Source organism: Bison bison, unplaced genomic scaffold (genome assembly GCF_000754665.1).
Source record: "Bison bison bison isolate TAMUID 2011002044 unplaced genomic scaffold, Bison_UMD1.0 scf7180017864375, whole genome shotgun sequence".
Taxonomy (NCBI): Eukaryota; Metazoa; Chordata; class Mammalia; order Artiodactyla; family Bovidae; genus Bison; species Bison bison.
In genome coordinates, this window is record NW_011494947.1 from 5,242,051 (window position 1) to 5,252,660 (window position 10,610).

Below are 10,610 nucleotides of genomic sequence, written 5' to 3' on the forward strand. Positions count from 1 at the left end.
TTTCCAGATACCTGATCTGAGCATTTTGAAGGACTATGTAGCCAGGTGGTCTCTCAAACAACGTCCCCCGCCCCGCCCCGCAGTAGAGTGTCTCAGTGGGACACTGAGACTCCTCTTCGGCCTCTTCTCCCTCCCTCCCTCCCTCGGGGCCCTCGAGCGCCCAGTCCAGGCCTTAGAGAGGCAAGGGGCTCACGCCGGGCTCCCCGGGACCCCACTCACCGCCGCGGTTGATGTAGAGGCCTTTCTCCTGCTGCTCGTCCTTGAGCGCCTTGTTGAGCAGCAGCACGCTCTCCTGGTAGGCTCCCTGCATGTAGCAGTGCACCGCGAAATCGTTGTAGGCCAGCAGCAGTTGGCGCTGGGCCTGCTGTACCAGCTCCTCTTGGTGGTCGCTCATCATGTCCAGCGCCTTCAGGAAGTCCTCCACTGCCAAGTCAAAATCCTGGAGCCGTCGGTACATGGTGCCCCTACGGGAGAGGCATATGAGAGCCAGAGCACCCCCACCGACTCGGAGTGTCCCAGAGAGTGGATGCAGCTCTGGGTCCTCTGACCTCTGGAGGTGGCAGGGGGGCCTCCGCGCTCATGCATTAGATTTGGCCTGTGCGGCTCCCCGATTGCTACTGAGCTAGCCTGGTGATTCTACTTTCCTTTACAAATAACTTCTCTCTCTTTTTGGGAGCAATGTGCCTGCCAGCCACTCTGCTAAGGCTTTTTGTACACAGGATGTTTTACCTCCACTGTTTCTTGAGAAAACCCAGGGTCAGGGAAGTTAAATGGCCCAGAATGAGGTGTTGAGCCCTTGCTGGGGAGGTAGGGGGCGCAAATTCAAACCTAAGCCTCCTCTCCTGGGCTGAGTTGGGCTGAGCCTCCCAGTATAAACTGCTCAGCAGTCCTGGGGGTCCAGGATTCCCAGGTTAACAGGCTGCTGCCTGCCCCTTCTCCAGAAGCAGTAGCAGAAACCACCTCCCATGATCCCTCGGTCTTGATGGCGAGCAGGGAAAAACCCTTAGAGACTAGATGGGGAGACTGAGACCTGGGGAGGGTCATGGGCTCTCCTGAGATCACACAGCACATCTGAGGCAAGGCAGAGCCTGGGACCCAAGACAGCATTTCCCCACCCAATACCGGAAGAGGAAGAAGCTGGGGTCCAGAGGGTTGTTCTCAATGGCACAGTTGATGCACTGCAGTGCATGTTGCAACTTGCCCTGCACGGCCAGGACCCTGGCATCTTGGCGTGCCTGCTCAGCCTGGCCCACCATCACCTGGAGCAGCACCTTGGCCTGTGGGTGCTTGGGATCCAATAGCAAGGCACTGTGTAGGTCTCGATAGCAGAGGTTGGGCTGTGGGGTGCAAGGCAGGGATGGCGTCAGGGCTGCACCCAAGCTGAACTCTCCCCTGTTCACTGTGGGGAGGCAGACCTCTGGGCAGGCCAGCATCATGCCACCCATCTTCAGTGCCCCACCGCCCCTTCCTCCCCTCCATTGCTGTTTTGCCTTTTCTATCTCTTGAAGGAGGGAGGGAGCATTGTGGGAAAATCCTATCCAAGGCCCCATCCCTACTGGCCCCTTTCCAGATGTGACCTCAGGTGAGCCAGGTCTGCCTCAGTGGTTCTTTCTGTAAAATGGAGCTACAGATGCCTCCTCCTTGCAGGACTTCTGCGAGGCTCACTTGAGGTAGGGGGAGGCCATGGTCTCCTGACCATGACTGTCATGGTCTCCCTGTCCTCCCCGGTACACCCTCCCAGACACCTCTGACCTTTAAGCCCAAGACAACTCTAACCAAGAACAGATTCAGGCCTGGGCATGAGCAGAAAACATCCCTAGGCAAACACCTTCCACTAGGTGAGCAGGTCAGTCAGTCAGTCAGTCAACAGTTTTAGCAAGCACCCCATGTCCTGTGGGGTAATTGGTTGAGGGCGAGAGGGGCAGTGTGGACACTGGGTGGGAGGGGAAAGATGGCAGAGGTTGGGACAGGGCTTTGGAACAGGTGGACTTGGGCTCAAGGGGAGCAAGTTAGCCAGACCATCTGAACCTGCTTCCTCATCTGTGAGAAGAGGACAGTGGGTTGTGTCTAACCTCAGAGGGTTACTTCCAGCCTTAGAGACAAATGTGAGTGAAGTGCTTAGAATGTGTCTATGCATTGTAGGGAGCAGCTGCAATCCCAACACTCAACGATAATTGTCAATAATTACTAGTCTCCTACCTTTGAAGGAGACTCTCCCACTGAGTCACCTGTGGGACACAAGAGCCCAGCCCCCAGCAGAGGGAGGCTCTTGGTTCCAGCACCCTGAGGACACCCTGCCCACTCTAGCCCATCATGTTCTTCCCCTTCCTGAGTCTCCCTGCCTGCCCCCTGCCCCCGCCCCCTGTCCAGCACCCTGGCCAAACTGGAACAACAGGCCTTGTTCTGGGCGCCTCTGTTTTCCTCACTCTCACCTCTCCAGCCCCCCAGTCAGTCTCTGGTCCTGCTTCCAAAGGTCTGAAGAACTTGCCCCCCATCCTTGCCACCATCCTGCCCATCCTCCCCGAGCCCCACTCCTATCCAGATGGATGGTACCCAGGCTTCCAGTCTCCGGATTTTCCCCTCTGCCCCTGCCCCCCGAGCCCACATGCCCCCTGGTAGCCAAAAGTACTTTTCTAAGGCCCACTGCCCCAGGGAGCACCCTTCTGAGGTTCCTGCTGCTCCCCAGGAAGACGTCAGGGTGCCCTGGGGTTCACGAGATCCTGCCCATCACTCTCTCATCCCTGCAGCCCCTCCTTCCTTATGACCCCAAGTCACATCTAAGGGATGCCTGGTGGCCTCTGATGGTGCTTCACATAACTGGGAAGTCAGTCCTTGTGTAATTATTTGCTGGGGGCCATTTCCCCTGGCCTGTGAGTTCCGTGAGGGCAGGGCAGGCTGAGGCTTCTCACCTTGTGGTTTTCAGGGATTGGCGCAGGCCTGGCAGAGAACCAGGGCTGAATGATGCTGGAACAACTACCTGACTGGGCAGGAGTGGTCAGCGCTGGTCAGGGTTCGGGAAGGACAGGGCTCCCACCACACTGCGGGCTGTGGCCTCTGGGCTGGTGGATAGCCTAGCCACCTCCTGTAATCACAGCACCCAAACGGGGAGGAGGCCCACCCATCGGCCCTGCCCGCCCTGTTCTACCTTCTGGAAGAAGTTGTAGAGCCTGGCCCGGAGGATGTAGACATCCGCATTGGTGGTGCCTTGCTTCACCTCCTTGGTGACGAATGAGAGGCATTCACGATGCTTTTTGAGGGCCAGGAGACAGGCCATGCTGTGGGCGGAGGGCAAAGGTGCTTGGTCTGCCCAGTGAGAGGGGCAGGAAGGGGACCCTGAGGGGGACAAAGGCTAGTAAGCTCTTGATCAGGGTGCTCACCATCGATACCGGAAGCAGAATTTCTCAGGCTGGAGCTCAGAGGCTTGGGAGAAAACGGTCAAGGCATCCAGAAAGGCGCATTGCTCAAAAAGGCACTGGCCCTGGTGACACAGAGGATTGTCAATCCTGCTTATAACCCCAGCCCAGCAGCCTCCATGAATTGAGGGATGGCCATCACTGGGGTGGAATGACAAGGGATGGGGACAGAGTCCTTCAGATCAGAGAGAGATTTTAAGAGATAGAGATACAGACATAGAGAGATACAGAGCTGGGGAGACAGCAAGACACAGAAATATACAGATAGTGACAGAGAGATAGCAATACAGACATAGGAACAGGGAAAAAAGAGAAAACCTGAGAGGTGGATCAGAACAGCAGGTCTAACGGTAACAGGCTCCTTCCTGGACCAGGGCTCCAGGTGCCAAGCCCTGTATTAAGAATACAGGGAATTTCTGTACTCTTAGGGATACATATAACTTAGGGAGCTCCCTGGCTGTCCAGTAGGTAGAACTCAGTGCTTTGACTGCAAGGATGTGTGTTGGGGAACTAAGATCCTGCAAGCTGCCCAGGTGCAGCAAAAAAAAAAAAAAAACAAAACCCTAAATATATCTCTTTGGGACTAGGTAACATTCCCCTTTTAGATGAAGGAACTGAGGCTCAGAGAAGTGAAGTGACCTTTCCAAGGGCACACAGAAAGAACAAGACTGGCCTCAGGACCCCCACAGACAGTTTAAGCATGTGGTCTGGTTTTAAGAATGTTTTTCAGAGTTGAATAATAATAATTATTATTCCTATTATTTTGGCTGCACAGCATGGCAGTGGGATCTTAGTTCCTGACTAGGGATTTAATCCAGGCCCCCCCCACCCCCCTCACCTGCAGTGGAAATGCAATGTCCTAACCACTGGACTATCAGGGAATTTCCAGAATTGAATTATTATTGACATTAAAAACCAAGACATCAAAGTTGTGAACATGGGGGGAAAAATCAGGGCTTTTGGGGGATTTTATGGCTTAATATCACCTTTTTTATGCATTGCAAATGGGGGATACTCTTGTCTTTTTAGTGCTGGGAGCCTGTGGACTCTAGGGCTGTGCTGTCCAGTACAATAGCCACCTGCTGCCCATGGCCATACAAATTCAAATCGATTCTAATTAAATATCAGTACAATTAAAAAATTAGTTCCTCAGTCACACTAGCCACATTTCAAGGGCTCAACAGTTCCACGTGGCCCTCAGAATGGACAGTAATCATCGTGCCAAGTGATTGCTGTCACTAGTGCAGAAAGTTCTATTGGATATACCCAGCCCTGGTGGTGGATGAACCTGGACGGTGGGAGAGGTCGTAAGAAGGAGTGGCAGGAGGGGACACAGACGCAGGGACAAGAAGGTCACCAGGGAGTCAGGGCTGGCCCTGGGAGCAAGGAAAACCCCAGAGTTGGAGGGAGAGCCAGCAGGCCAGGGTGGGAGGTGGGTGCCTTGTATGGGCCTAGGGCAGCGCCGGGCACCTTCAGGTAAAGCACCAGGGCGAGCCGCTCCAGGTAGTTGCTGTTCTCTGGCTGGGAGTGGTAGGCCTTCCGAAGGTTCTGGGCGGCCGAGGAGAAGTCGCAGAGCTGGATATAAGCCTCGGCTCTTAAGGCATAGAATTCTACCTGAGGGAGAGGGGACCCAGACTGCTGTTGCCCTCCCCACGATCCGCCCTGAGGTTTGCCACTTGGCTACCACAGGGACTCGGTGGCCCTGAGAGGTGAGAGTGTAAGCATGGGACAGCAACTGCCCGTGCCCACCCAAACCCTCCCTCTCACCAGCTGGGGGTCCAGGTGGAGGGCGCGGGAGAAGAAGAGCACGGCCATCTCCCAGTCCTCTTGCTCCAAGCACTGATGAGCTCGATGGTAGCTGTGGGGGGCAGAGGGGCACAGGCGGGGGGCGGGGGCTGGCCGACTTGGGACCAGCCCAAGACATAGATCTGGGGCTTTGGGAATGGGTTGCAAGGAAGAGGGACTTGGGTAGGAAGACAAGAGGGGTAGACAGAGACCCAGGGAGAGGAGGATGGCCATTCTTGGAGCTCATCCAGCCTTTTTTTGCTGCTGAGGTGGAAGAGCCCTCTTATACAGTTGAGCTCGCTGAAGCTCAGAGAGGGAGAGTAACTGGCCCAAGGCTGCACAGCATGTCAGTGGCTCTGCAGGGAAGGAACCTGGGACCTCTGGGCAAGGGAGTCACTCACTATTCCCTGACTTTGAGGGGCACGGTTAACCCCGTAGCCTTTGGTTTTATATCATCAAAGTTCTGGAAGATTTGGCTGGTCCCAAAGATGCGCTGGAGGGTCCCCTTTGGCACAGGAATCACCCATGGCTTTGGGATGTGTTGTGAGGGAGCTTTGTCATGCTCCGGACCATCCTGGAACCAAGCAACAGCAAGCTAGAGCAAGCCTCAAAGACAATCCCCACTCCACTGACACACTCTCCTCGGGTGTTTTACAGGATGGGGGAGGGGATGGAAAGGGGGCCTGGGAGGAGGCACAGTCTGGGGTCTGGCGGCCCTCCTAGCCCCATTCCCCTTAATCTCTCTGCGGTCCTGCCTCTCTCCCCTGTGGTCAAGATCTCACGCTCACACTGCTCTCTACTCTCCTCCTGGTCCCCCTCAGCTTCTACCAGCTACCGATACCCAAAACTCTTGTCTGCAGCTCAGGCCCTGCCCCAAGCCAAAGGCCCTGAGGGTCTAGCAACGTCTTGTGAGAAGATCTATGTTCCATTAGTCTGTAAGTCCTGTCTATCCCACTTCCTACAGATCTCTCAGATACCTCCTCTTATCTCGTCTGGGTCACTGCCATCTCTGTCTCTATGCCAGCTCCGGCCACCCCTCCGACCTCCCCACCAGCCGCAGGTCCTAAGACCTCTGTTCTTTGCACAGCAGCTAGGGACTTTACAGAATCGCACAACTGATCTGGCCTCTCCAGAATGAAAACCTTCCCTGCGAACCCATACATGGTCACTTCTCCCCCACCCTTTGCCTTTGCTTTAGCCTTCTCCCGCACCTCTCCGGAGTCTGTCATGAGGCCCCTTCGGGGAGGACCCCTCGGCCTGGACCAGCTTACTCGCGGTCCTCACTTTCCTCTTGGCCCCCTCCTCCGGACGTTGCTAGGCATCATCTCCAGGACGCCCACAGGCTCCGCCCCTCTTAGCCACGCCCCCGGAATCCCGAAGAGTCCAATCCCTGAAATCCAATTTCAAACCGAGACGGAAAGAGGCTGCGCGCTTAGTCGCTCAGTCGTGTCCCACTCTTTGCGACCCCATGGACTGTAGCCCGCCAGGCTCCTCTGTCCATGGGATTCTCCAGGCAAGAATACTGGAGTGGGTTGCCATGTCCTCCGCCCGGAGATCTTCCCGACCCAGGGATGGAATCCAGGTCTCCCACATTGCAGGCGGATTCCTGACCGTCTGAGCCACCAGAGAAGCCCAAGAATACTGGAGTGAGTAGCCTATCCCTTCTCCAGCGGATCATCCCGACCCACAACGCTCTAAGAGATGACACCTTGCAATGGCTTTAGCAAGTTTTTATTAGCTGGGGAAGCCAAGGAAAAGGCTTGCCGGCTTTCCGCAGCGAGGCAGAGTCCCAGGGGTGGGTCAAAACAGGGCACACTCCTTCCCAATCCAGTGGTCAAACAAGGGCTCCGCGAGCCCAACAAACCTCGCAGGAGACTGTGACGCGGCACCGCGGAATGCGCGGGGACGCCCAGACTAGGCCACCGCCCGGCCACTTCCGCCCCTCAGAAGGGTGGCGGCCACGTGGCCCGCCCGGGATTGGGCGTTAGCGGCTAGGGGCGGCTGCGACTGGCTCCATGCTGCCCCGACGTCAGGGGGCGGGGTCCGCGTCCTGAAACGGGGCAGCATGGGGCTCCCTGGCCTCTCGCGCGCCGGGCTGTGGCTGAGTCGAGCCATGAGCCGCTGTGTTTTGGAACCCCGGCCTGCGGGGAAGCGGTGGCTGGTGAGTGGATTGGGGAAAAGCCCCGTAGGGACTCCTGGGCCCTAGCTCCAGTTCTGCCACAGTCTCCTGGGCAAAGTTCTCCCCCTTTCTTGAGTTTTCTTATCTAGAAATGGTCAGATGCTTCGATGGGCTCCAGACTTCCAGGAACTCCGCTCCTGCACCGGGGGGCCCTGCCCGCCCACACCGGGGGGCGCTTCCACTTGGCCTTCTAGAGTCTTGGAGTTTCTTGGATTCCTCCTCGTGGCCCTAACCCATTCCTGCAGTTTTCCATTTACCTTCCTCTGCTTTGGGGCCCCGGGCGGGGGCGCGCTGTGAGATAGATTATGGGGAGAGTTGTCGGGCCTCAGTTTCCCTGATGTCGCCCGCAGGTGGCAGGTCTGGGAAACCCTGGACTTCCTGGCACGCGGCACAGCGTGGGCATGGCAGTGCTGGGGCAGTTGGCGCGGCGGCTGGGGGTGGCGGAGAGCTGGGAACGCGACCGGCGCTGTGCCGCGGACCTCGCCCAGGCCTCACTCGGAGATGCCCAGCTGGTCCTGCTCCGGCCACGGAGGCTCATGAACCTCAACGGGCACAGTGTGGCCCAGGCGGGTAAGTTGAGGGCCCCATGTGTGTGCCACCCGGGAGGGTGGAGGGGCCCGGAGGGGGCATTCTGGACTGCAGCAAATCGGTTCACCTAGAGCTCCAGGTACCTGTTGAGCTCCAATTGCTGCCTGGCCTTGGGTGACTGAGAAATTGAGAATCTCAGTTTCTTTATATGTAGTGGTGGTTTAGTCGCTCGGTCATATCCAACTCTTTGAGATGCTATGGACTATAGCCCCCCAGGCTCCTCTGTGCATGGGATTCTCCAGGCTGGAATACTGGAGTGGGTTGCCATGCTCTTCTCCAGGGGCATTTTTCCCAACCCAGGGACTGAACCCGCGTCTCTTATGTCTCCTGCATTGGCAGGCGGGTTCTTTACCACCAAGTGGGGTTAATTGTGGCCTCTCCTCATGGGAGCCCAGAGTCAGGACAACCTTCCTGGGCAGATCAGTAGTAACTGGAGCCACTGTTTCCCTGGGCCAAGTGGAGCTGTTTGGACTGACTGCTGAGGAAGTTTACCTGGTACACGATGAGCTGGACAAGCCGCTGGGGAAAGTGGCTCTGAAGTTGGGAGGAAGCGCCAGGTGAGGCCCTGAGCTGGTCAGGGTGGGAGAGAGAAGCTGACCTCCAAGTGGGGGTAGAGGTGCCGACCCCAGGCTCGGCGGTGGATGGGGTGAAGGGTGCTGACCCAAGGAAGCACTAATTGCCCCCTCCTATCCCTTGAAGGGGCCACAATGGAGTCCGTTCCTGTATAAGCTGCCTCAACTCCAATGTAAGTCTGCCCCTCCATCCTGCATTGAGTCGGGTGGGCTGGCACAGGGCTCCCACCACTCCTTCTCACCAGAGCTCCTTGGGCCCCCTCTGGTTCCCCCACAGGCAATGCCACGGCTGCAGGTGGGCATCGGGCGGCCAACCCACCGGGACGCAGTGCAGGCCTATGTGCTGGGCCGCTTCTCCCCTGCTGAGCAGGAGCTGCTGCCTCCAGTGCTGGAGCGTGCTGTGGACCTGCTCCTGGGCCACATCCACCAGCGGAGCCGGGAGTCCTCGTCAGGCCCCTGAGGCCGGTGGACTCGGCTGTTTGCCCGACTGTCATGCCCGCGCCCATCCACCCACCCACAGAGGTGCCACGCCAGCCTGTGGGGTCTTTTTTTTTTTTTTAATATAACTCTTCTCTGGGCTGCTCCAGGCTGCCTGTGGACTAACGCGGGGACTGTGGCCAGAACAGTCCTTCTCTAGGATAGAAGGTTGGTCTTTTCTCCGTGTCCTACTTCGAAAGTAGGGAAACTTCAGGAAGACTAAGCTTTTTGAACCTTTTCTGAGGAGCAGAGGTGTGGATCTGTAAGAATAAAGGTGCCAGCTTAGAAGCTGAAGCCTCCGTCGGGGGGTTCCCACCCCTCCCCTGCCTTGGAGGAGGGGCCCACAGGGTCCAGCAGGCTCCCCTCCCAGGGGATGTGTGGGCGCATCTGGGTCCACTGAGGCCTTGACACACTTTTCTTCAGCCCATTTTACAGGTGGGGAAGTGGAGGCTTAAGAGAGGTCCAGCCACATCCACAGAGCCACACAGCTACGGTGTGGAAGAGCTGTGATATGCTTCCAAGGGTGGCCCTCATCTGGCTGTCCCTGGGGGCCCCTGGCACCCTCACCTCGGGGCTGCTGTAGGCCTGTAAGTTGCCCATGCGGGTGGTATGTGAGAGCAGCCTGAGGTCCTCAGGGTTGGGTGGGATGTGGATCCGTCGAGGTACCAGACCCAGGTCCCCAGGCCGGTAGGGTATGATGCCGGACAGCTGCTGCAGCAGAGACCCCGTCCTGAGCAGCTGGGTGCTGCTGCCCTGGCTGTGGGGAGGGGACTGGTGTCATCCCCTCCACGTCTTAGACGAGGAAGCCGAGATTCAGAGCAGCTCCGGGGAGCCAGGCTTCCGGCCCCGGCTCAGCCAAGGACAGCCTTTGGACGTGTCCCATAGGGGTCACGCGGGGTCATGCGGGGTCATGCACTCACCCCTCCCTGGGCAGGCCACAGGGCTGGCTCTCCCGATGCAGGGCCTCGGCCATCTGGGGGCTCGAGACCACGGCCGAGCCGAGCATGAGCAGCAACTGCTGCAGCATCTCCTTGCGCTGCAGCTGGAACATGACGTCGAAGTCACCGTCCTCCTTGTTAGGCTGCATCTGCCGAGAAGGGGATGGGTGGGCCTACCAGGTCAGGCCCTTTGTGGCCCCAGCATCCACCGCTGGGAAACTCCAACCCCAGTGCCTGTTAATCTCAGTATTCCCTGGCTGTGGTGGAATACCCATTCTCCAGATGGGAAGACTGACGACTTCCAGGGCCTCAGAGGCCTTCGTCCAGCTCCTTTGAGACCTCAAATGGCTCTTCGACTTGGAGAATCAGAAAAAGACAGATCTTCCAGGAAACTCTCAGGGGAGAGATGGGCCCTGGGCCTGGCTTGGCCATCTCTGGTGGTCTGCTTGTCTCCAGGCAGTTTCTGCTCCTTGATTCGCTGCCCTCCCCCGCCCCCCCCCACTTTCACCCACTTCCAGTTCACCTGCACGATGTCCTGTAGGAAGGAGGTGGCCTGGGCCAGGGCCGTCTCCAGGCTCGCCCGGACCTCCTGCTCTTTGCTCAGCTGCTGCTGGAGCCGCTGCCCCTCGGCCTGCCGCCGCTCCCGCCGCAGGGGTCG

General features: G+C 57.8%; 3 protein-coding genes across 3 annotated transcripts in view; 1 reads left to right on the forward strand and 2 right to left on the reverse strand.

Moving 5' to 3' along the window:
- The window catches only part of TTC16 (tetratricopeptide repeat domain 16), a 15,687-nt gene extending 9,190 nt beyond the window's left edge, over positions 1-6,497 (reverse strand). The window contains exons 1-9 of the mRNA XM_010856968.1: positions 6,410-6,497; positions 5,600-5,772; positions 5,181-5,271; positions 4,884-5,027; positions 3,378-3,478; positions 3,146-3,275; positions 1,123-1,337; positions 220-464; positions 12-171 (exon numbers count right to left, since the gene is read on the reverse strand). Of these exons, the coding sequence (XP_010855270.1) occupies positions 12-171; positions 220-464; positions 1,123-1,337; positions 3,146-3,275; positions 3,378-3,478; positions 4,884-5,027; positions 5,181-5,271; positions 5,600-5,772; positions 6,410-6,427 (1,277 nt within the window). The 5' untranslated portion in view covers positions 6,428-6,497. The remainder of the gene's footprint in view (positions 1-11; positions 172-219; positions 465-1,122; positions 1,338-3,145; positions 3,276-3,377; positions 3,479-4,883; positions 5,028-5,180; positions 5,272-5,599; positions 5,773-6,409) is intronic.
- A 746-nt stretch (positions 6,498-7,243) lies between these two features.
- On the forward strand, positions 7,244-10,567 carry PTRH1 (peptidyl-tRNA hydrolase 1 homolog (S. cerevisiae)). The gene is made up of 5 exons (XM_010856911.1): positions 7,244-7,359; positions 7,728-7,947; positions 8,423-8,522; positions 8,665-8,710; positions 8,815-10,567. The coding sequence occupies exons 1-5, from the start codon at positions 7,264-7,266 to the stop codon at positions 8,995-8,997; spliced, it is 645 nt and encodes a 214-aa protein (XP_010855213.1). The 5' UTR covers positions 7,244-7,263; the 3' UTR covers positions 8,998-10,567.
- The window catches only part of LOC105000849 (chromosome unknown open reading frame, human C9orf117), a 5,935-nt gene continuing 4,744 nt past the window's right edge, over positions 9,420-10,610 (reverse strand). Inside the window, exons 6-8 of the mRNA XM_010856909.1 lie at positions 10,476-10,610; positions 9,935-10,101; positions 9,420-9,771 (exon numbers count right to left, since the gene is read on the reverse strand). The exon at positions 10,476-10,610 is cut by the window's right edge and continues 15 nt beyond it. Coding sequence (XP_010855211.1) covers positions 9,444-9,771; positions 9,935-10,101; positions 10,476-10,610 — 630 coding nt within the window. The 3' untranslated portion in view covers positions 9,420-9,443. The remainder of the gene's footprint in view (positions 9,772-9,934; positions 10,102-10,475) is intronic.

What these genes read in the sequence shown, in the direction of transcription:
- PTRH1 (XM_010856911.1), top strand. Translation starts at nt 7,264, where the DNA reads ATGGGGCTCCCTGGCCTCTCGCGCGCCGGGCTGTGGCTGAGTCGAGCC. An exon ending in CTGCGGGGAAGCGGTGGCTG is followed by an intron (nt 7,360 to 7,727) that starts GTGAGTGGATTG and finishes TGTCGCCCGCAG; the next exon opens with GTGGCAGGTCTGGGAAACCC. An exon ending in GCACAGTGTGGCCCAGGCGG is followed by an intron (nt 7,948 to 8,422) that starts GTAAGTTGAGGG and finishes CCCTGGGCCAAG; the next exon opens with TGGAGCTGTTTGGACTGACT.